This window comes from Cryptotermes secundus, unplaced genomic scaffold (genome assembly GCF_002891405.2).
Source record: "Cryptotermes secundus unplaced genomic scaffold, Csec_1.0 scaffold238, whole genome shotgun sequence".
In the NCBI taxonomy this organism is placed as follows: Eukaryota; Metazoa; Arthropoda; class Insecta; order Blattodea; family Kalotermitidae; genus Cryptotermes; species Cryptotermes secundus.
In genome coordinates this window covers 2,035,767-2,059,099 of record NW_019728500.1, presented here as the reverse complement: position 1 = coordinate 2,059,099, position 23,333 = coordinate 2,035,767, and the positions used below count along the sequence as shown (strand labels likewise).

The 23,333-nt window shown below is 40.5% G+C and overlaps 1 protein-coding gene across 2 annotated transcripts in view; it reads right to left on the bottom strand.

The window, feature by feature from the left end:
• LOC111865203 (b(0,+)-type amino acid transporter 1) overlaps positions 1-23,333 on the bottom strand; it is a 123,801-nt gene that overhangs the window by 47,185 nt on the left and 53,283 nt on the right. For both annotated transcript variants that reach the window (XM_023853051.2, XM_023853050.2), the window contains exons 3-4: positions 21,184-21,285; positions 5,004-5,246 (exon numbers count right to left, since the gene is read on the bottom strand). In XM_023853051.2, the coding sequence (XP_023708819.1) occupies positions 5,004-5,246; positions 21,184-21,285 (345 nt within the window). The remainder of the gene's footprint in view (positions 1-5,003; positions 5,247-21,183; positions 21,286-23,333) is intronic.

Genomic DNA, 23,333 nt, shown 5'->3' with positions numbered 1-23,333 from the left:
ATATATCCTGCATATTTCCATGAAACGTCCTGTGTAGATAGGGGCCGATCCTCAATACAAGGAATCTTACCGAATCTCCAGTATAAATATCTATATTCTTGGAATGGTACAACAGAGCAAGTTAACTCAAGCTGTAACGCTTCCAGCTCTAATCTAGAGGTTCACTGTTCGAATCTCACTCAGGATATTGATATTGCCTTTGTTTTATACGTTTTCCTCAGTCCCTTCATACACATGTCTGGACAACATCTTACATTAAGATATTATCGCTTCCTTCCATATCCTGTTCTAATCATTAACTGTTTTCTTACTGGTCTCAAGTACTGAGAGTGCCGTTGAGTATACCACGGATAAACAAATTGTTTTGGTATGCTGGGGGCAGACGGTAGCGTATTTGGTTGCGGCACTATACTACAAGTCGGAAGGTCACAGGTTCGATTCCTTATGAGGTCACTGGATTTTTCAGTTGAGCTAATCCTTCCAGCTGCACTAGAGCCCTGGGATCGACTCAGCCTGACTCAGGCTGACAACCTCACCGCCATCTGTGAGCCGATTGTCTAAAAAATGTGGAAGCCTCGACGTCTCACAAACCTACAGGCCTCCAAGGCCTATTACAGGGATAGTTTTACTTTTACATATTTTTTGGAATTCTGAAAAAGATGATCGTGGCCTATTGTAGGAAGGTATTCGAATGTAGAGAGTAAGGAACACCACTTAAAGGCACAGTCAGTCAGTCCGTCAGTTGAGTTAGTGCCTTAGTCCAGGGGTCTCCAATTTTTCGAAACTCGGGCCACATTTGGTAATTCAGCACTTTCAACGGGCCGGATAAAATGAGAAGTTAATAACTTTAGGTATATGAGTTTATTCAAAGCACAGAATTTCATAAACTAAATACAAAGTGCGTGAGAATAAATTAAANCATGGGTTCAAGTCCAGATCACAGCACTATATATCCTGCATATTTCCATGAAACGTCCTGTGTAGATAGGGGCCGATCCTCAATACAAGGAATCTTACCGAATCTCCAGTATAAATATCTATATTCTTGGAATGGTACAACAGAGCAAGTTAACTCAAGCTGTAACGCTTCCAGCTCTAATCTAGAGGTTCACTGTTCGAATCTCACTCAGGATATTGATATTGCCTTTGTTTTATACGTTTTCCTCAGTCCCTTCATACACATGTCTGGACAACATCTTACATTAAGATATTATCGCTTCCTTCCATATCCTGTTCTAATCATTAACTGTTTTCTTACTGGTCTCAAGTACTGAGAGTGCCGTTGAGTATACCACGGATAAACAAATTGTTTTGGTATGCTGGGGGCAGACGGTAGCGTATTTGGTTGCGGCACTATACTACAAGTCGGAAGGTCACAGGTTCGATTCCTTATGAGGTCACTGGATTTTTCAGTTGAGCTAATCCTTCCAGCTGCACTAGAGCCCTGGGATCGACTCAGCCTGACTCAGGCTGACAACCTCACCGCCATCTGTGAGCCGATTGTCTAAAAAATGTGGAAGCCTCGACGTCTCACAAACCTACAGGCCTCCAAGGCCTATTACAGGGATAGTTTTACTTTTACATATTTTTTGGAATTCTGAAAAAGATGATCGTGGCCTATTGTAGGAAGGTATTCGAATGTAGAGAGTAAGGAACACCACTTAAAGGCACAGTCAGTCAGTCCGTCAGTTGAGTTAGTGCCTTAGTCCAGGGGTCTCCAATTTTTCGAAACTCGGGCCACATTTGGTAATTCAGCACTTTCAACGGGCCGGATAAAATGAGAAGTTAATAACTTTAGGTATATGAGTTTATTCAAAGCACAGAATTTCATAAACTAAATACAAAGTGCGTGAGAATAAATTAAACTATATTAATGACAACAGACAGTAGCAGCAAATGCTCATATTTTCATCACAAATTATAATAAAACAATTAATGTAAAGATGGAACTCTTTTTGCATTCTTAAAATCTGATTAAATTGAGGTTCAAATTTTGAAACGTTAATCACAAGTAGCGACTTTAAATGTTCATCGGATAAATTTTCCCCGTATTTCGACTTGATGTACTTCATCTGGGGAAAAGTTTGTTCACACAGATATGTCGTCCCAAAAATGGAGATAAATTTACAAGCAAATTTCTTTAAATTTGGAAATTGCTCAGAGTTCAGAAATTTATAAAAATCGATCAAATTTCCTTCCTTGTATTTATTTGTCTTTAATGTGATAATTTTCCTGAAGTTCAATAATTTCCATTTGAATTTGACTTGAGACATCTGCAGCATCACAGTCAAACGGATTTTGAAACAATCTAATTTCCTGAGCACTGGAATCCAAATCAGCAAATCGCTTCCGAAATTGTTCTTTCAAATCTGAAATGACTAAATTTGCAAACGAGGAAGGAAATTCTGCTTCACCCTTTTTATGCAACTCTGCACAGTATAGCATATGAACAAAGTTACAATTTTTCACTTGGCTTTCCAGAAGTATCAACTTTGCTCTGAATGCCTTGATAAGTGCAAATAAATCACAGACTAAGTTATTTTCACCCTGCAACTTTAAATTCAAATGGTTCATATGGTTCACCAGATCAGCAAAACTGCTAATTTCCAAAGCCACTCGGTATCTGATAAAAGTGGTTCGTGATAGTTTTTCTCGGTAAGAAATATATCAATTTCATTCCTGAGCTGAAAGAAGCGCGAAAGAACCTTTCCACAGCTAAGCCATCGAACTGCAGTATAATATGTCAGGTCAATAAGCTCTGAATCACATTTACCATTACTCATTGGAAAATTAGTTCAATTGGCGCATTTCTGCACAATTCTTTCGCGGGCCGGATAAAGTCACATCGCGGGCCACATGTGGCCTGCGGGCCGTAGTTTGGAGACCCTTGCCTTAGTCAGTAAGCGACCCAATCCTGTAGTTTTCTTGTCTTGTAGTTAGATAGGCAGTCGCTTGAGCAGTTATCAAGTCAGTACTTTATTTAAATAGTTGGCCAGTTTATCAATTATTCACTTAGTCAAGACGTATTATCTAGCATACGAGTGTTCAAACTACGGTTCGCGGGTCGGATCCAGCTCGTGCAAGCTCTTCACCTAGCCAGTGGAAATATTGTGGAAACTTGTCTATATTATTTCCAATTTACATCAGCATTGTTATTTTAAATTTCCTCAGGCTATGTATTAAAGTATTTGTCCACAGAAATATAAAACGTATATTTAAGGTGCTTTTTGTGGCAATAAATATTTATTTCTTTTAAAATTGCGTTGAACAATTCTCGGGCCCAACAAAATACTATCAACACATAATCTTGGTTTCCGCCTACAGATTTTATTCACTCGTGGGCTAGTCACTTAGTGGAAATGGCTCTCCTCCCCTCCATTTTGCAAAATGACCTTAATTATTTTGTTCCCTGCCCCCTCGCATACACAAGATCGGCAAGCTAACAGTTCTATGATGTTACAGAAAATGTTACGTCACTCACTAGTAATCGCATTTCCGTGTTACTGCGCCATTTCAAAGTGATTTTATATAACGTTAAATTTTTTTGAACTCCAGAATCCGAAAAGGACGCTGACCTACACAGTGGCAGGTCACGTGATCTTCTATCAATTCTAGTGCCGAACACATAAGCTCCATCAGTCCCTACTGCGCGCTACAATGAAACTCTTAGATGACATATGTACACGAGGGCTCCTGATTGATGGTGAATGAAAGCCAGCAATTTTTAATTTATTCAACAGGAAAGTACGAGATGACAAAACCAGAAATGATGGTTTACAAAACCAAAGTAACAGAACCCCAACCTAACAGTGAAGAACTCTGTGTGATTTAATTTTTATTTATTATAAAAGACGAGTTCGATTCCCGGCTCTACCAGATTTTCTAAGAAGTGGTGAGCGGCCTCCGTAGTCTAGGGGTAACGTTCGAGAACTCGTCAGGTCATGTGGGATTTGTGGTGGACGAAGTGGAACTTGGGCAGGTTTTCTCCGAGTATATCGGTTTCCGTTGCCAATTCTCATTTTATCGACTGCTCCACAGTCATCTTCATCTATCTTCTGGGGCTGGTACAACAGGCCAGTGGACTCAGTCTCACCCCAACCACAAGAGTCTGAATTAAAAAGATTAGTTATTTCGTTGGTTGGTTATTTAATGAAGTTTGTTATGTAACGACACTGTCAGTATAGAGACTATGAAGAGTCATGATAAGATGATTCATGAATATGGAGCAGTTGGTGGAATGGGAGTTACCAAGCAATGTTGAAGCACTCGGAGAAAACCTGCCCCAGTGTCAGTGCCAGTTTGTACACCACAAATCCCACATGACCTGACCTGTGGCTGAATCCAGGCCAGTTTAGGTTAGTTTAGTTCACTAGGAAGAGTCAGTAAATAGGTCACAAAGGAACTAAAACAGATGTAATGGATGTAAGAGGTTTTTATGTCTATCACGAGGTAGCAGCACAGTCCAGCTTCATGATAGTCTAGGTGGCAGACGCGAATGCGCATGCTCAGAGGCTGGTTTTAGTAGTAAAAATGGCCAACGTATTTGAGGAGTATGCTACCGAAGACCAGTGTTCTACTGTGCTTTTGTGGGGAAAAATGACTCAATGCAAAGGATATTCGTGAAGAAATGTTTCCTGTTCGATGTGGGAAGTGTTTGTCGCGTAAAGCTATTCACACATAAGTGAAAATGTCTCTCTGATGACGAAGAGGTTGAAACGGAGGTGAATAAGTGGCTAAGGCAACAACGAAAGGACTTCTATGTTGCGGGTTTTGACGCGCTGGTAAAGCGATGAGACAGGTATATAAATGTTGGTGGAGGATGTGTCGAGAAATACGAGTAAATGCTTTTTCGAGGTTCGAATGTCACATGTTTTGAGCTTTATATCAATTTGTGATCTATTTACTGACTTTCCCTGGTAGTTATGTTAGTTAGTTAGTTCGATCATTATCCCTGGAAATACTGGTTGCTGTTAAGAAGTTTCAATACTTGAATGAATACCCACCAATGGCTAGGACAGCCACCAGCTTGACGACACTGTCTGGCGGTTCACACTCCGTAACGAAGGCTTCAACCGCATACTTAGAGAAGCTGAGGCAGATGATGGCTAGCTGCGAAGGCTTCAGCACCAACGTGGACACCCAGGAGAACAGGTAGGCAGGCATGGAACCGAAGGCATCCATGAAGTAGGCGTACTCGGCCCCAGAGCTGGTGTTCATTGTACCCAACTCGGCATACGCGAGGGCACCTGTGGGCACACACCAATATTATCAACCCTTTAAAGACTGAATATCTTTTATATAATATACAAAATTTCAGTTCGTACCTCACAGGAAACACATTACGTCACCACTACAGGCCCCAGCCGGTTAATGCTGTCACTGCTTTCTAAAAGTAAATCTACTAGAAGTTAATGTCTGGCGCGATACCAGTGGAGAATAGAGTAAGTTTCAGCCTGACAGCCTCACTACCCGTGAAGACTAGTGTAGATAGACTGAAAAGATTAGTGTGGAGTGATTGCACATTGTGTAAAGCAGCAATAGTGTAATAACTAATTGTAGTTATGACCTGTAGGTTGTTACCGAATAAAATTACCAATCTGAGCCCCGTCTGTAGTCACCCATACACGTGACGATACCGTAGTTGGGAATGTGTAGAACCGTACCTCCAATTAACTATGCCTTCATAACGCGGTACTTAATTAAGTGAAGGGACAACTTTGCATTTATATTTGTGAAGAGAAGACGGAGACAACTCGCCAGAGCCGTGACATCGCTACAGCTTCTAATGAGAGAGGAATTCGTAGCATGGAAGTCTGCCAGTCTCCTCTGTTAACCTGTCACGAAGGAGAACGTGCAGAATTCCGTGTATCTGTGGAGGAATGAATGTTTCAGTGCACGAGCTCTATCCTCTTAGGAGTCAAGTCTCCATAGGGGCTAAAACGCAACATGCGACAGAGGCAGTGCGGGATATAGGAAAGGTAAAATTGTCCCTGCGCTTAACTAATTAAACACTACGCCATGAAGAACCATGGGGGAATATATTTGTAGAACCACGCATTCTTGACCTCGACACTAGTTGGATGTGAGTGGTGAGCCTCACGCCCTGGCCGCTATAACCCCTGGAAAAGAAACCCCGTTACCCATTGGATGGGTGGTTGGGTGGGTCTGAGGACAGAACTGCACGACGCGGAGAGGACAAAAACCTTGTCCCTATCGGGACTTCGACTTGTCGGCCGTTCAGCTCGTAGCAGTCCCCAAACTGACTGAGCTATCTCTGATGGAAAAATGTAAAGCTATCCTTGTAACATACGGTGAAGGCCCATAGGGTTGTAAGGCGTCCAAGCTCCCACAGTTTCTAGACAATCGGCTTACAGATGGCGGTAAGGCTGTCAGCCTTAGCGCCGGCTGCCCTTTACCCCAGGAAGACTGCTAACTATTCGATAAAGCATTTCAGTATGACCTCAGACGGAACAGGCTGGTGTGTAGGTTGTGTCTTTGACTTGCATTTGGGAGGACATCGCTTAGAATTCCGGCCGGGAAACCATCAGTTTGTGGTTTTCTTTAGTTCCCAGGCAACTGGTGCGATTGCACCTAGATTTGGAGTCCCATTGCTGAGAGCGTCCTTAAGTGACCCACCTTGGCGCTACAAAAGAGGATAAGCAGGGGCGTCTACCGAGCCATCATTGTACCGGCGCTACTTCACAGTGTATAAAGACAAGGAATGCCAGAAGACGTCAAGAAGAAATTAATGGACTAAACAGAATTTTACTTGGACTGTGGCCATTAGTAACACGACAGAAATAATCGAGCCTTCGCTTCTGGTCTGTGGTGTTAAAACGCTACCAATAAGTGTAATCCGAGGTCTTGGTGACTAATTGCCTCCACGGTGTAGGGCATACCTTCAGTTCTATCCAGTTCACATTCTAGATTTCTACTCGTAATAAAGGTAAGCCAATGGTGGGAAAGTCAAAAGGAAAGAGACAACTAGGAAGACCAAGACGTAGGTTGGTCGATAATATTAAAATGGATCTTAGAGAGATATAATGGTATGGTATGGACTGGAATGATCTAGTTCAGGATAGGGACCGGTGGTGGGCTCTTGTGAACACGGTAATCAATCTTCGGGTTCCATAAAATGGCTGGGAAGTTCTTGAGTTGCTACATAACTGGCGGTTTCTCAAGAAGGGCTCAGCTCCATGAAACTAGTTAATAAAATTAAACTTCTGTGTTCAATTAATTAAGGCTACGCCATGAATAAGTAGGGGGAATAGAGGTATAGCTCCAGTATTCTTTTCCTTGACACTAGATGGTGAATGGTCAGCTTCACGCACCAGCCACTTTACCCTCGGGGGAGAGAGCCACCGGTACCCATTCAATATGAGACCCGGTGCGCCCCAGAGTCGGTCTGAAATCGGTGGATAATAAAAAATCTTACACTGCCGGGAACCTAAACCGGGTTATCGAGCCCGTAGCTATACCGAACCTACTTCTTTAAGATTCCATTTAATATTATACTCCTATCTACGCCTAGGAATGCTAAGTGGCTTTCCTTGCATTTCTCCTAAATTAAATCCTTGTCTCCCCATGCATATTTCCTACCAGCCACTTTATCATGTGCTCCCCGATTTGAGAACCCTAATCATATTTTATGAAGAGTAAAGAATATGAAACGCGCAATTATACAGCTTTCTGCAGCATCTTATTTCTTCCTCTCCCTGAGGTCTAAATTTTTCTCTACTCCATAGCGTCCTTACCGGCTCTGCAGTACAACCAATCTCTTACCCTATGGGTATCGGGGGGCTCTTACCCCGAGAGAAAAGCTGCCTGGAAGTGAAACTGACCACTCACCTCCATCTAGTGCCGAAGTAAAGAATGGTTGAGCTATACTTCCACTCCATCATATGTCTTCATGGCGTGATGCTTCATTAATTAAGAACAGGGACAAATTTACCTTGTCATCACTTACTCCTTAAACACGCTAAATATATTCTTCGCAAGACATGACAGGCAAAGATTCCAAGTCACACAAACCTAGCTGTAAAATTATAATTCATAATTACTTGAAATTATATTTTAATCTTTAAGACTTAAATTGAAGACAGAATGACAGAGGATCTTGAACTAGACGTTATAAAGAAGGGTTCTGTCCTCTGGAATATAACGTCATATAGCCCGTTGAAAGTCAGCGGACGTGTTAGAGGAACATGTCACCTCCATCTTCAGGGCAGCACAATAAACCAAGCAAGAAACCATATTGAATCAGGTAGCAAGAAGTATTCCTGCTTCATGCTCATTTCCTGACTGGATTATTCTTGTAGCAATATACCATTGTCACAAACTTCCACCTTTAAAAATGAGGCGACATATTCTACGCAACTTCGGCTCAATTTCAACAGACTATACGGCGCTACAAAATATAAGATAGCACTCCTCACGACCATCGTTGTGAGAACCTCGAATATTACATAAATTGTACACGCATTTCGCAAACGAAATCTGCTTTTCATTGTTTCGGGAGTGCGTGTTGGACATATGTACACTGTAAACGAGGCACCCTTGCGCTCTTGTTGGCTTTGACAAGTCTCTGATGATGTAACACGTTACATGAAGTCACAACAAAAATACAGTTTGGTGACTGGCCTCTTGGAACATGTTACGAAGACCGAGGTAAAACACAGGAAGCACGTACACACAATTTATCATGGTCATTGTTGTCCATTTCGGACTGGCTGAAGGAATTTTCATAGTGAAAAAGAATATTTTTGTTGCAAAATAATTGTAGCGAAACAATTATCTATTATAAATAAGATTTTCAATATATTATTTAACCAAATATGACATATTTCCCCTTTTAGTCTATTTTATATCCTAAAGAAATAAACTAGGTTTATGAAATCACCACGCTCTATTCTATATGCCCACTTCAAATTACGAACCATTTGGCCGTTTTTCATAGAATTTCGTTTGAACGTTAAGTTATTATAAAACACCTCAAGGCTGTGATTTTAATTTTTAGCAATAAGTAATAACATAGAGGACATTCAAATTTATGAGACTAGAACAACATTAACATCACAAAAATTTTGGGTATTAAAATGAGGCATGCTAATAGACTTCCAAAAATAATGTCCAACTTCGGTTGAGGTAACTTTCTCACAAGCGTTAAATAACAGTATGGCAGCTGTGCGAAACGTGCCCTTAGCTTTCGGTTTGATGATGGTAACTAATGAACCTGTGGAGCTAGGCATCGGAAATTTGGTATGGAGACAGATCATAAATATTCCTACGTCCGTCATCATGGTGGCGGTGAGAAATTTTGGGTCTATATCTGAAAAATAGAGGATTACGTATACCAAATTAATAAACTCTTCAGAGGAGCTACTAGTATAATAGTTCTGCAGGACTAGAAATCTATGAAATAAAACATTTGGGTTTATGAGTACTGCTCTGAATTCCTTGTTAATTTGATGGTTTCTTTCGCTTAAATTTATGATATGGAATGGGAAGAGAGGCTGGAATCTGTTTTAAAATGCTATTAATAGACGTGTTGAAGAAGTGGCACTCGCCAAGTGGGTCAGTCTGATTCTGCTGACGTGAGCACATACAAAAGTCATGTGCCACAAAAGGAGAACCACATAAAATGGTCATAACCATTCAGAGCTTGAAGAGACTGAGTGGAAAACTGGAGAGGTTGGGAGTCCATTTTCTGGTACGTCAGTATAGAGCATGGAAGTTATCCAGGGTTGAGCAATGCTCATTAGTGTGGGTGTTCATGATTTCACCTATTTTTTTATTGCTAGTGGGGTGAGACTAAGTCCCTTGTACTGCGGCCACTTCTGGCCTATTGTACCAGTCCCAGATGATAGGTGAGGATGATTGTGGAGCAATTGAAGGAATGAAGATTGGCAGGGGAAACCGAAGTACTCGGAGAAAACTTGCCCCGGCGCCACTTTGTCCACCACAAATCCCACTTGACCAGACCCGGGATCGAACCCGGGCCGCCGCGGTGGAAAGCCAGCGACTAACCACTTGAGCTATGGCCCGGACGTGAGTTCGCCTAAATAATATTTATAAATTTAGTTCCTACCTCAAAAAAAAATCCTATCTCCATTAAAAAATATCTGTCATAGATTATTTAATGACGATGTATAATTTTCAGCGGTTATTTAGCTCTGAATGATATCAGAGTAGTATCTTGTGGAATATGACATTATCTAGTCCAACAGAATTACTTATACGCACCGGATTATACTGTCAGGTAAATTGCTGCTGGCCCTCGCCACCATGGTCATTCTTTTTGCCGATTCCCGCAGGACTCATTACGACATTTTACTGTCTCACGACAATGGGAGTCGCAAGACTATACGGCGTCAAGTGCCATAAAATAAATGCTCCTCATAATTACTGCTACGAGAACTTCGGACACAACATCGATGGGAAATTCAGACGTTTTGGACACACCTTGTTGTGGCCTGTTTCAACGTGCTGTCCCGACATTGGGTAGGAAAGACTGAGAAAAACCGAGATAAACATGTCAGGGCAATCGGTGTCCCAGCAGAAACTCGAATAGAGAACTTCCAATATCTCCGTCTGAGCCAACTTCCTGTGTCACCAATTTCGGGAACTAGACCCTGTTTATTCTGAGCATTCTGAGAATTCCCATAGGACCTAAACGCATTCTGTGGGCAAACTACAATCGGTTGACTCCTACAAGAATACACGGCGTCACATCACTGCTGTAAGAACCGTAAACACAAAATACTTCCCAATTCACAATCACCATATCACTTGACTCTATAATAACTTTGTATTTGACAAAGCGTCATTTCTTAACCAGATATTCAATTGATAATTTTAAAATAATGTGACATGTAGATGCATTTCTAGGCAACGCCCGAAATAAGAGTACACAACAATAGAAAAGGTATTGTAAGAATTGTTTTCAATGTGGTTCGCGCCATGCCCATTGTTAGGCAACGGGTCGCTAAACACATTTCCGCAGAAGCAGGTGCTTGGAAAAATGAGAGATCTATTGCTAAGCAAAGGCGCGGTAAAGAGGCTTTGTCAACAATATAGACTGTATTTCCTTGGGGTCCGTGCAAAATGGATATAAGATAGTCGAGTTCCGAAGCTGTAAGTTTTAGACGTACGGAATGAGAACAGAATGGAGCTTGTCCTTGCGAGTTCTGAAGTGGGCAGATTAGCGGTAGCGCTATGATTGATTTGATTAAGAGAGATTGTAAAAGAAAGTGTTAATATATCCAACGTCCAGCACAGAACCCGTTACTATTCGTCACGCAAACCTCGGATACGTAACAATGAGATCTTAGAATTTCCAATACCGTGAAGCTGGAACCGGTATACAGACTAGACTACCGGTCGGGGTTCCAACCCAGGCACGGGCAAGATACTTTTCTCTCCTCCATAACGTCCATATCTGGTCTGGAGCTCACCCAGCCTCGCATCCAACTAGTGCCGGAAGTTCTATCATAGGAGTAATACGGCACGAGCTCGAAGCTGAGCACTTACTTCAATCTAGTATTGAGGTAAAGAATGGTGGAGCTATACCTCTACTCCCCCATAAGTCCTCATGGCATAGTGCTTAATTACATAATTAACTGCATGAGATACGTTTATCTTTTCAACCGAGCAGCTACAGTACGCACTTATAAAGCAATTGGCCTTGTGTTCTTTGTAAAACATTTTGTCATGTTATTGTTATCTGCCCTTCAGCAGAAAATAACTCTAGTGATCTAAATTCTAACGTCCTCTAGTCGACGATTTCTAGGCCGTGCCACAGCTCAGGCTGTTAGTCGCTGACTTCCCACCGCAATTGCTCGGGTTCGATCCCAGGTCAAGTCGTGTGGTTTGTGGTGGATAAAGTAGCACTGTGGGAGGGCTTTCAGTTTCCATATTCACCTATCATCCGGGGCTGGTACAATGGTCCAATTAGCGTCCCCCGTACTCCATCCGAGAAGGTCGCAGTGCTAGGGCCAGTTTCATGGCTCACCCCTCATACTCATACTCACCGCACCCAACAAAAATAAACAAACAAAAAACTTCGTGGCTTGTGGTCCGCAAGTGAAATATACCGACCGAGCGACCGCCGCTTGTTGGCGAAGTTAGTGCCAACTATAGCGGATAGAGGGTGTCGCGTGGTCAGCGCAACGGATTCCCACGGCCGTTAATTTCGGTTTTCTAGAGGGGAGCAGCTAATTTGCCCTTCAAATAGCTCTTCAATTATCCTCACAAGGATGAGTGGACCCCGTTCCAGACCCACTACTACTAAGAAAATCTGGTAGCGCCGGGAATCGAACCCGGGAACTCTGGATCTGTAGCCAGGAATTCTGACCACTAGACCACAGAGGCGGTCACCCAACAAAAATAAAAGGAAATCGATTTAATATTAAGCATCGAACTTAAAACCTTACGAATCTCAGAAGTTTATGCGGGTAAGTGTTTGGATGTTCTGACTCGCCTAGCAGAGCAGAGGTATACAGTACTGTAACGTGGCCATGTTAGGGACTCTGACGGCTAATGCAATGAAATCGGCTTCTTTTTAAGTTTGGGATTTATTTTGAAGTGGCATTTTTAAACTACTTTTTTCAGTTTCACTGTGTTTGTTGTTATAATACATTAATTCAATTACACACTTCTTAAATTATATTTGTCCTAGAAGTCAGCCAACAAACAAGAGCTCCCATTATCACGTGACATTCTTCTACACTTGTGAGAACAACAAAGGGCAATTATAGATCGAAACGCCTTTGTTCTCTGTGCACTACCATCACAAGTGCCCAATAAAAAGTTTCTTCATTGTAATTTGTATCTATTTAAAAATACTGGCAGTTAAAGTGCTGAACAATTTTTTAAAGATTTTTTATCAAAGAGGAATTCAGAGGGCAAGTGGCCAATAAAAAGAAGGCTTCGATATTGTGTCTGGCAACGCAAACAAGAGATCGGCGAAAGCAAAGTGACCCCAGCGTGCTACGAACTTAAACCCAACGAACCTCGGGAACGGAAATTTCCTTTGTTTTCCCACAATATGCGAAGTGTGAAAAAAATAATTAAACGAGCAAAAATTTTCTATTTTGAATTAACTATTGGCTGCTTCCACAGGCAGATGGCCACTTGGTTTCGTGTGACTGACAGATGAAGTAGACGAAAATAAATCAAGTCCCCACGACCACCAAATTATTGGGGATTAACAATGTTGGTTTCGACATAACAGATCAACTACTGATCAGATCTGTTGCCTTCGTCAGATACTGGAGAAAAAATTGGAGTACAATGGGACAGTGCATCAGCTATTTGTAGACTTCTTAGGACTTCTAAGATTCAGTTAGGAGGGAAGTATTGTACAAAATTCTCATAGAGTTTGGGTTACCCATAAAATTAGTTAGACTGGTTAAAATGTGTTTAAATGAAACGTAAAGTCCGTATAGGTAAATATTCTTTTGAAAATTTTCCTATCCAGAATGGTCTAAAACAAGATGATGCTTTATCACCATTTCTTTTCAAATTTGCTTTAGAATATGCCATTAGAAAGGTCATGGAAAACCATAGGACTGAAATTAAACGGGACACATCAGTTGTTGCTCTATGCTGATGATATGAATCTACTGGGAGATAATATAGATACAATAAGTGACACACAAACTTTAATTAACGCAAGTATGGAGGTTGGTCTAAAAGTAAACACAAAGAAAACTAAATACATGTAGCTATTTCGTCACCAAAATGCAGGGCAAAATGATGATATAAAATAGGAAACAGATACAACTTCTTTATTAACCGTCACAACACAACAAATATCAAGGTCAGTGCCAAGCTACGGCTCTGCTACATTTTTCGGCCATCAGTAGCCATCATCAGGCAAATACATGGTTAAAATATATACACCACTGAACTGCAGTACTAGTAAACTGGATACAATACTATTAAATATATGTTTACAAAGTGTTGTCCGTACTGTAGGGAATGTAAACAACGGCTGATGGTCAGTCGTTGTTTACATTCCCCACAGTACAGACAACACTTTGTAAGATGAGGCACCGACTAAACAATTAACATTAATTTACTACATCTACATCACGAGCCTCCTATACAATCTTATATACAAAAAGAAAAAATATAGAATATTCCAGTTTGTCCATGGGAACGTAGGAAATTACAAAACAAACGACTGATTCGATATCATAAAACAACAATTAAAATTTTATTCTTGTTTTATACTATAATTTCTGTTTTTTTATATAATCTGATTTATTGTATTTCTACATCAAGTGCTTTATATGTTTAATAGTACTGTATCCAGTTTAATAGTACTGCAGTTCAGTGGTGTATATATGTTAACCATGTATTTGCCTGATGATGGCTATTGATAGCGGAAACATGTAGCAGACCCGTAGCTGGGCACTGACCTTGATATTTATTGTGTTGTGACGGTTAATAAAGAACTTGTATATCGTAACACAACAGGATGCATGAAATGAAAATAGGAAACAGATGTTTTGAAAATGTGACACGGTTCAGATATTTCTGAACGGCTATAATAAATCAAAATCTGATTCAGGAGGAAATTAAGGGACGATTGAACCATTCAGTTCAGAAACTTTTGTCTTCTCGTTTGCTGTCCAAAAATATAAAAATTAGAATATACAGAACTATAATTTTGCCTGCGGTTCTGGATGAGTGTGAAACTTTGTCTCTTACATTAAGGGAGGAACATAAACTGAGGATGTTTGAGAACAGGGTGTTGAGGAGAATATTTGGACCGAAGATGGATGAAGTGACAGGAGGTTGGAGAAAACTGCATAATGAGGAGCTTCATAACTTGTAGTCTTCTCCAAGTATAATTAGAATGATCAATTTGAGGTGGATGAGATGGGGAAGGAATGTGGCATGAATAGGGAGAAGAGGAATCCATAGAGGATATTGGTGGGAAAACCAGAAGGAAAGAGACCGCTAGGAAGACCAAGACGTAGGTGGGTGAATAATATTAAAGTGAATCTTAGGGAGATAAAATTGGGTGGCATGGACTGGACTGATCTGGTTTAGCATAGGGACCAATGGAGAACTTTTGTGAACACGGTAGTGAACTTTCGGGTTCCATAAAATTTTGGAAGTTCTTGAGTAGCTGCACAACTGCCGGCTTTTCAGGAGGGGCTCAGCTCCATGAAAGTTGCTTAGTTAATTAGTTAGTTTGTTTGTTAATTATCTGGGGTTTGCAGTAAAATTTGCGGATTTGTTTTCATTTTTCTACTTATACACGAAACAAAAATTTGCGACATACGGTAAAGAATAGAAAATGTACATAAGAAACTTATGTACTAAGTATATACAAAATTTCTATAAGAAATAATTTTCATAAGAGGTATATTTCAAGAATAAAAATATAAATACATTACATCTGAAACCAGCGAGGTAATGGTTAATTAATGTTTTTTTTTTCGATAGTTATTTGACAATGATCTTTCAGTACCGAGACTATGATAACGAGATTCGAACCAAGAACATCCCGAATACAAGTCTGGATCGTTGCTTCTATGCCAACCTATTCGGTGAAATTGGTCGTTGACTGGCTTCGAAATAATGCATTCTCATCTACACAAATATTAACAAAAAATCCTAGTTAATCATTAAAAACCCAAAATAAACAAACGTTTTTGTGTCTAGAAAATTCCCTTAGCTCTTATAATAATTTCCAAAAGATGGGCTTCATTTTCTGCCTCTGTATCACACGTTATGAGTAGGGAGCAATGTAATGTGGACCAGAAATAAGGATACAGAAATAGGTTAAAAGTTGCACCATGATGTGGTTTTCGAGGAAATTGCGTGAGAGCCTTCCCTCGGAAGACAGAAGCCCTCGGTGTATTGATCGGCCTACTGGAACATCTTGATTCAATAGTGCCTGAACTACTCTCTGGGGCCGGGCCAGGCCAACACCCTCCAGCAATTGCCCTAACAAACTTTGCTGCAGAAAGTAGCACAAGTAAATACACCCACTGTCATAGTTGAGACAATTAGGTTTCAATTTATGTCAACAAAATGATTTAAATTAATTTATAATTTACCATAAATTATCTTCAAAATAATATTCGAATCGAATTATACAAATTCTTAAGCTCGAAATAATGTATACTTTATCTGAATTTGCATCAAAATTATTTTTTTATTTAAAAAACACAAGCATTCCGTTACGACAGAAACAAACGCCGAACTTGCTAACAAAATACACGCTACGTTTCAAGGAACAACGATATACTAGAAACAAATATATCGATTAAAATATCAATTAAAAAGTAAATAATTAATTAATATAAACAAATGCAGCAACGACTTAGACGTTAATTTTAACAAAGTTTTAGAACTAATTCCATGCACCCTTTTTAAGAAGCCGGCAGTTTTACAGCCACTCAAGAATTTCCTAAATTTTTTATAGAACCAAAAGGTTCAGTATCGTGCTCACAAGAGCCCTCCACTGGTTCCTATCCTGTGCCAGATCGATCCAGTTCATAACACCCCAACCTCTCTCACTAAGATCCATCTTAGTATTATCCACCTACCTATGCTGTGGTCTTCTTAGTGGGGTCTTTACTACTGACTTTCCCACCAAAATCACATTTTATAACTAATAATGAAAAAAACTGACACCGAACAAGACCTTTCTAGGTCGAAACATATTGCAGAAAAGACAATTGCAATACACGACAACGCAGCACACCACCAGTCTATGAGCACGACAAGAACTTACATCTCTAAAACTGCCCTACGAATCACATGATTAACTAGTGCAAGAGTATGCTGAAATATAGCATTGGTCTTAAGTTGTGTATTCTACTGAAATACACGTAGATCAAGGAAGTAAATTACTGCTATAAGTCGAGACGTGAATCAGTTCCCAGTCCGCAACTCTTAGCCTTGCCAGTAACGGATCTGAAATAATCAACATTAAAACCTTGGCTTAGTGAAATGTACAAGAATTTGTGAGAGGTCTCCAACCTTCACGGCGACTTGACTTAACGTCTGTCATTTTTAAATTAATTGACATGGCTCTTCATTCACTCATGGAGCTGAGCCAATCTTCAGACATCGTCAATTGTGCAGCTACTCAAGAACTTCCCACATTTTATGGTACCCGAAAATTCATTGCCTTGTTCACAAAAGCCCTCCACTTGTCCCTCTCCTGAATCAGATAGATCCAGTCCATACCATCCCATTCTATCTCTCTAAGATCCATTCTAATATTGTTCACCCACCCACGCCTTGGTCTTCCCAGTGGTCTCTTTCCTTCTGGCTTTCCCACCAACATCCTATATGCATTCGTCTCCCACATTCATGCTACATGCCCTACCCACCTCATCCTCCTTGACTTGATCATTCTAATTATACTTGGAGAAGAGTAAAAGTTATGAAGCTCCTCATTATGCAGTTTTCTCAAACCTCCTGTCACTTCGTCTCTCTTCGGTCCAAATATTTTCCTCAACACCCTGTTCTCAAACACTCTCAGTCTATGTTCCTCCCTTAATGTAAGATACCAAGTTTCACACCTATACAGAACTACTGGCAAAATTATAGTTTTATATATTCTAATTTTTATGTTTTTTGAAAGCAGACGAGAAGACAAAAGGTTCTGGACTGAATGGAATGAATTACCCGAGTTCAATCGCCTCTTAATTTCCTCCTGAATCAGGTTTCGATCTGTTGTCCTTCCCAAATATCTTAACTGTGCCACATTTTCGTAGGCATGGCTCTTGGCCAGAGAGAATGTCATTAACACAAGACAAATAATATCGAGTTCTGTTTCCAACTCTGGAGGATCCGTGTTTAAGCCTCGGTCATGTAGAATTAAAACCTGGAATGGGGGAGTCTTTCACGGCTTTCCTCAGTCATTTCCCGAAAATTAAAATGAAAAATATCCTTGTTCACAAGATCCCGTCACTGGTCGAAGCCAGAAGTCCCGTGCATTTAGTAATATTCCGGTTTATTTCCGGTGCAGAGTTTGTTAGCCCTGTGTGCAATCCTCACGATGGAGGACAACTTTTATTCAGCTGCCCGCAATTTTTGTTGCAGTATAGTCCCAGGTACTAACGATATCTGGGGGCCGTCCCCTCCGTCACTAACACAAGATCACATCCTACCGCAGTGATAAGGGAACCACTTCAGATTGCGTCAATATGAGAGAACAAATTTGTTCTATCGGCGCGAATTGATTTACAGGATCAGTATCTCTCAGGCACTGATTAATTCTGAGTACATCTCTGATTTCTCCCCGCGTCATGGCGCTGTTGCAAGAGATATGAATACATCCTCATATCTCTGGGACTCTGTGACTATTCACTATGCCATGAAAGAGTGTAAGGAAATGGAGGTAAAGCTCCACAGACTAACTTCATCGCTAGCTGGAAATGAATGATTATTTTCACTCTTCAGTTGATTTGCCCCGAACAAATGAAAAATTAGTTCAACAAGATGGCTGCTGTAGCAATTCTGATTCCCATGTCACGTTGAAAATATAATCAGTGAATTCTAATAATGATGAAGAACACTCATATAAGTTCGGACACACGATACCCAATTGATAGCGGAACGGGTTGGTTCCAGGGCCGACCCTGATATGTTTGCAAATGATTTCTGTCCCTGATGAGAACCAAACTCCGGTTAACCAACCAGTAGCTAGTCACTTCACTGAGGTGTCTCAGTTCCAAAGACAAATTCTGCATGACAATGAAATAGTGACCCCCAGAACTGCACAGTTTTACCACGAGCTCACAGAAATGTTTGAGCAAGAGTGAGTGTCCTTCACAGGGTCATGTGACAGGGTCCCCTTTGTGCAATTACATGCTAATTTCAATGGGCTGGATCGACACCGTTTCTATCGGTACACTCCATTATTCTGATTCTTTCTGAGGTAAAATACTTCCTACTTAGTGATTCACATAACAGCTTATGCAGGCCTAATAATGACAGAGAATTTTCTTAAGGTTTATTTTCGGAATTTAATATGTTTTTTATTTTCACAAACCTGATTAAATATCCATGATATGTATACAGTGGCCGTCTTGTAGTGCACTCAATTTCACCTGTCACAACACTCGCAGCTAAGAAGGGAACACACATCACAAGACGCGGTTTACACAGAAAACAAGAAAAACGACCCCGTAGTGAACGAACCACGTGCAAGTTTTAATTAAGACAAATAAGATGAATTATCTTAACAAGTTTTAGCGAGTGTAAATTTATCATAGTTGACAAATACGCACTTTTTAAATACTTTTAAAATACTTTTTAAATGGTGTTGTTAAAACATATGAGGGCAAGCAATGCAATAGATTGACGTAATTGGGACACCTGATGATGGCACTATGTTGCCGAAACATGTTGTGAAGTGACAGGTGAAATTGAGTGCACTACAAGACGGCCACTGTATACATATCATGGATGAAAATCAGTGCAACAGGACGCTAAAATATAACATTCTGCTTAAATATATTTAATTTTATACTAGCATTGTTTGTCTCTTAGCTTACATTGCTGGTTAAATAATTAAAATTATGGCTTGTTCAAATATTTTGTTATCTAATACAATTTTTTCTTATTATCTACCTAAAACAATTTGAATATATACGTCATAACTTACAGAAAATAGTCCTACGTGTTCAACGGTATCTACAGCATGGCGATTTTGTTTCCCGTTGTATTGTAAACACAGTCTGGTTATTTTATTTTCAACTGACGACGTAACTACTTACGTCACTAGCTGATGACGTGCCATCAAAGATATTTTAGAAACAATTTACATATTTTTTCCTCTAGATATAATTAACTCTTTTGGATGGAAATTTTCGTAATGTGTTAATTTGTTATATTATGTAGTTAGTTAGTTATTAGAGAGGGTGGGTTTCCCCATGCACTTAGACCAGTATTGGTCCATTGTGCTTCCCTCTATGATATTCTACCAGTCTCTATACCCTACCGATATTGGTGCTTACCATCAGTCCCGACCGAGCCAGCGAGTTCGCCTCTACTGGCTTGGCGGTATCTGTAATGCTTTCCCCATCTATCGGAGGCATTAGAGACTACTGTTGGGCGAGAAATGTCCTGAATTTGGCTCAGTGACCTCCTTTGAAGATATGAGGTTCTTTTACGTGCCGTAAAGCTACGACACGGGACCCACGGCTTAAAGTCCCTCCCGGAGGACTTGTTCCCTGAATTTTTCCGCCCTTAAAAATTCCACGACCTCTGCCGGGTTTTTGAACCCGCGTACCACGAATCATGAGGTGGGAACGTTACCTCTAGACTACGGAGGCCGCTTTATATTATGTAACTAATAAAGGATTCTCTGATTCACTTCTGAACAGATAACTAAGCTGTAAGTGGACACTTGTCGTTTATATTAAAGTGTTTAGTTAAATATAACTATCTTCCTCAAATATCATTATCAGTTATATTAATTAAAAATAAGAGGCGAAGACACAGATTTGGTGATATTATTTCATCACTTTGTCTCCTTTTCTTCGCCGATTATTTCATTATCTGTTTCCTACCGTGCTTATTTCATATTTGGAAATCATCTTCCACATATTTCCTTTCGATGGCGCTGTAAACAGTAGATCGTCTAGACTCTTGCTAAATCACACCGGTCTATGGGCTTCATAAACTCTACAGCGTGATTCTAAATTATTGTCGGAGTTTCAATTGCCTTTAATTTTCAAACCAGAAAAAACAAACAAAATTGTTACGGAAGATGAAAGTATAACTCAGAAAGTTTTATTTGGCAAAGCTGTACTCGCCGCATTGATATCTTAATATTCGAGTTACACTCCAATTTTCCACGTTTATTTTGCTGTTTCCGGTTAGAAAATTATAGGCCATGTGAACTCCGACAATAATTTAGAATAATCCCGTATAATGTGTACTCGTTTGGTTTATCCTGCTTCTTGGCAAATTAAACAAACATAAAATAATTCGACCATTAAAATAAACAGATTAATATCAGGACACATTACAAAGGACGCAAGTGGCAGTGCCTAAAATCTAAGATCCAAAAGACACTGGACATCGCTGATACTCGTAAACGCGTCGCCTTAGTGAATTTGCAAAAAAAAATTAAACTGTTGTGTAGACTGTATGTTACAATATGTCGTATTGGAATTAAAAAAAAACTGATGTTGTACTCACCTAATAATGACAGCAAACCACACGCCACCCATATTATGAAGCTTAACCCGATGGAACCCGTTCGAATCAAGAGGCCCGACGGGGACACGAAAATTCCAGACCCTAAAACATAAAATAAACGCATTTAAAGCGAAATTCATAAGGTGACACAAAATCAATTCGAGGATTTCATAGCTGTAAAGATTTAAATTGTGGCATTCCTGTTCATGGTCCCATGTAACCCAGTAGGTTAGCTTAAGAGATACGTTTCTCGTATTCAACAGGTACCCGATAGCAATTCCTCACGGAGCGGTAAAGTTACTGACCTACAAGTACATTTGTGAGGCACTCAGTAGGGATATCTGACGGGACAGTGGTAAACCTTAAGATTTCTGGTGGACTTCACCGGACTCTCATGAGTGTACAGAGATAATACACGGGCCACGAAAACCCCCCTTAAAAATCTCTGTTACTCTTAACACATTATCACTCTATCATTTCATTTGACGCTGTAAAACATATGCAGTGTAAAAACAGTCATTTAATACAAAGTGGTTACTACGATAACCATCTGTTCCCACCTCATGACTCAAGGTACGCGGGTTCAAACCCGGCGGAGATCGTGGAAAAATTCAGGGAACAAGTCCTCCTGGAGGGACTTTAAGCCGTGGGTCCCGTGCTGTAGATTTACGGCACATAAAAGAGCCTCCTGTCTCTAGGAGACCTCTGAGCAAAATTAGGTAAAAAGTTTCCCGCCCAAGTAGTTTCCAATGCCTCCGGTAGATGGGAAGTATCGGTTACCACTGCCAGTAGAGGGGCCGAACGCGCTGGCTGAACGGGGCTGATAGCGAGCACCAGTACAGGAAGAGTATGGCGACTGGTAGAATATCAAAGGGGGACGTACAATAGATCAACAACCGGTCGCGGTGCATGGGGAAACCCACCCCCTCCAATAATGAATGAATGATTACCATCTACTGTAACATTAAAGAACGCTATATTATGCCTATGTGGTATATATGTATAGGTTTCATAAATGCTTAGAATAAACAGCGATTATTTCTCGACACAACACTAAGCCTTTGGTCATTTTAACGGAGATGCAGCGTGTTTTCTGAGAGACAACAGGTGCATTTATAAATATTACCTAGATGAAATTCTTGCTTCAAGGGGTGAAATGTCCAGTTTCAATCGTCAGTACCTCAACCCTGTACTGAGGTCAGATTTACAAGTACCATTCACCTTATTGTGCACTATTTTCTGAAACAACCTGCATAGTGTGCTGTATTTGTTACTTCAAATTACCTCCTAATCTTAAAAAATCTTAGGTGTTGTGGAGTATAGACCCGTTGCTGGAAGGTGACTCTGTAAACATCAGTCATTGCTAGGTGATGCCCACACGCAACAACAGAGGTGTCACGATACGTGACGCTTACAACCGTTGCTATGGAGAGCGCGCAGCATACGCGTGTGCGGTGAAGCCACACAACAATAGAAGAATTGATACAGACAGGTGTTTTCTGTAGAATCTGTTGATTGATTTCTATTCCTGGAGTAAAGACAGGCTCAGTCCATTGATGCTTAGGCCGTAGATGACTTACTGTACCAGCCTCGGATGTTACACGAGATACATGCAATTTCTGGTGAGATGAGAAGTGGGAGGAGACTCCGAAGAACTTGAAAAAAACCTGCCCTAATACCACATGATCTATATGAATTGACTTGGGATTGAACTTGGAACGGCACGGTAAGAAACCGGAAGTTAATTTCCTAAATTACGGCCCAGTAAAAATATTGACACTCGAATACGAATTCAGGATATCAAGGTGCAAGGGTCGAGCGTGCAAGCTCTGTTCATTGAGGTACAGACTGCGTCTTTCTTGTCTTATTGCAAAAGCTTCTTTCCGGGGGCAAAAGGACTCGATAAAAAGGGTTAAAACTATCCTTGTATCAAGCGGCCTCCGTAGTCTAGGGGTAACGTTCCCACCTCATGACTCAAGGTACGCAGGTTCAAACCCGGCGGAGGTCGTGGAATTTTTAAGGGCGGAAAAATTCAGGGAACAAATCCTCCGGGAGGGACTGGTAGAATATCAAAGGGGGACGTACAATAGACTATTAGTCGCGGTGCATGGGGAAACCCACCCCCTCTAATAATAATAATAATAATAATC